This window comes from Ostrinia furnacalis, unplaced genomic scaffold (genome assembly GCF_004193835.3).
Source record: "Ostrinia furnacalis isolate ACB-3 unplaced genomic scaffold, ASM419383v2 OfSCF3865, whole genome shotgun sequence".
NCBI lineage: Eukaryota > Metazoa > Arthropoda > Insecta > Lepidoptera > Crambidae > Ostrinia > Ostrinia furnacalis.
The window spans coordinates 1-1,324 of NW_021134104.1; the positions used below are offsets into that span (position 1 = coordinate 1).

The 1,324-nt window shown below is 43.8% G+C and overlaps 1 protein-coding gene across 1 annotated transcript; it reads left to right on the forward strand.

Moving 5' to 3' along the window:
• Window positions 1-354: 354 nt before the first annotated feature.
• On the forward strand, window positions 355-1,003 carry LOC114358337 (uncharacterized; the record flags this gene model as incomplete). The annotated part of the gene is made up of 2 exons (XM_028312272.1): window positions 355-462; window positions 836-1,003. Coding segments are annotated over 2 exons (269 nt in total), but the record flags the coding sequence as incomplete, so codon positions are not given.
• Window positions 1,004-1,324: the final 321 nt, after the last annotated feature.

Below are 1,324 nucleotides of genomic sequence, written 5' to 3' on the forward strand. Positions count from 1 at the left end.
CTTTTTGGTGAGTGGATGAGTGGAAGAGGAACCTACAAAATCCACACTCTCCTCTCCTATGGCTTTCTGAGTGGGAAAGGGCCTAATGCCAAAGTCATAGAGAGCATACTTTTATGCTTGCATCAACCCAATGGTCCTTAAAAAAGCCAATTTCGAGAACGCCTAAGTTTCAGGCTTTTGTCGGTTCGAATGAATCATTTCAGACGCTGACTGATATCAGGGTTGATACAGCCTTTACCACAATTTTAGAAGTTTAGTCTCTTGTCCTTATAACTTTAAAGTTTTCCTCGAGATCGTAACATAGCTCTTAATCGAGATAAATAAATAAATGGTGAATAATCTTTCTTCTTCCAGCTTACATCCAGCCCTGCCGCCTGCAGAACTCGCAGCAGAAGAACCTGGACTACACTGGAGTTAGATTCACAGTCAGCGGCTACGGACGCACTGACGACCTGTGGAACGGTAACAAATGTTCTAACGTACATAATAGGTAATTAATAGGGATACACAGACACTCACTGAAATACCAGTGCTACCAATAGTCAGCCGATTGACAGCAATACTATGCCGCCCCTAGAAGCCCCCAATACAAAGTAACATTTGTGACGGATTCAATTTCGCAATCGTTTCTCAGAACAAAGCAGTTACCTACTTACGAAAAAAGGGAGCGAAGACTTGAGTTAAAACTGTCACCATACCAACACAGGGTTGACTGGTTAGTTGTCTGTATATTTTTACTGTCGGTCAAGCTGTAGATCCTGGCTACACAGAAGTGGCAGCAGCGGGAACGAGAGGTGGGAATAGTCCCTTTTACCCTACCATTTCTTGCCCACAGGTGGAGCCGCCTCCGAGATCCTATTGTGGGTGCACCTTCGCGGCATCACCAACGAGGAGTGCCGCCGCTGGTACGGAGGCAGCCCCATTGTTCAGGACCAGACCATCTGTGCTGAGTACTACAATAATACCGCACAGTCTTCTTGCCAGGTAACCATGTAGTCTAGTGGTAAGACCATCAATTCCCAAGGACAAAATTGTCTCGGTTTGGTTGTTTAAGTCCTGGCTGCCTACAACCATCTTAACTAAGTCTGTTGCCATTACAAAAATGTTGACAGAATTGATACTACTAACCCATTGATCAACTGTAGTCCGATTAATAAAATATTTTAATTTGAATTTGTTTCGGCAGTTAGACGTAAGATAGCCAGTTCGGTACGGTCCTATACGGTAAGAGAACTGTACTGTACATCAGACATTATTGAAGGAAATATTACAAAACAAGAGCCCACAGTTTTTGCTTGCACAGCTTGACGTCCATCGTACGTAA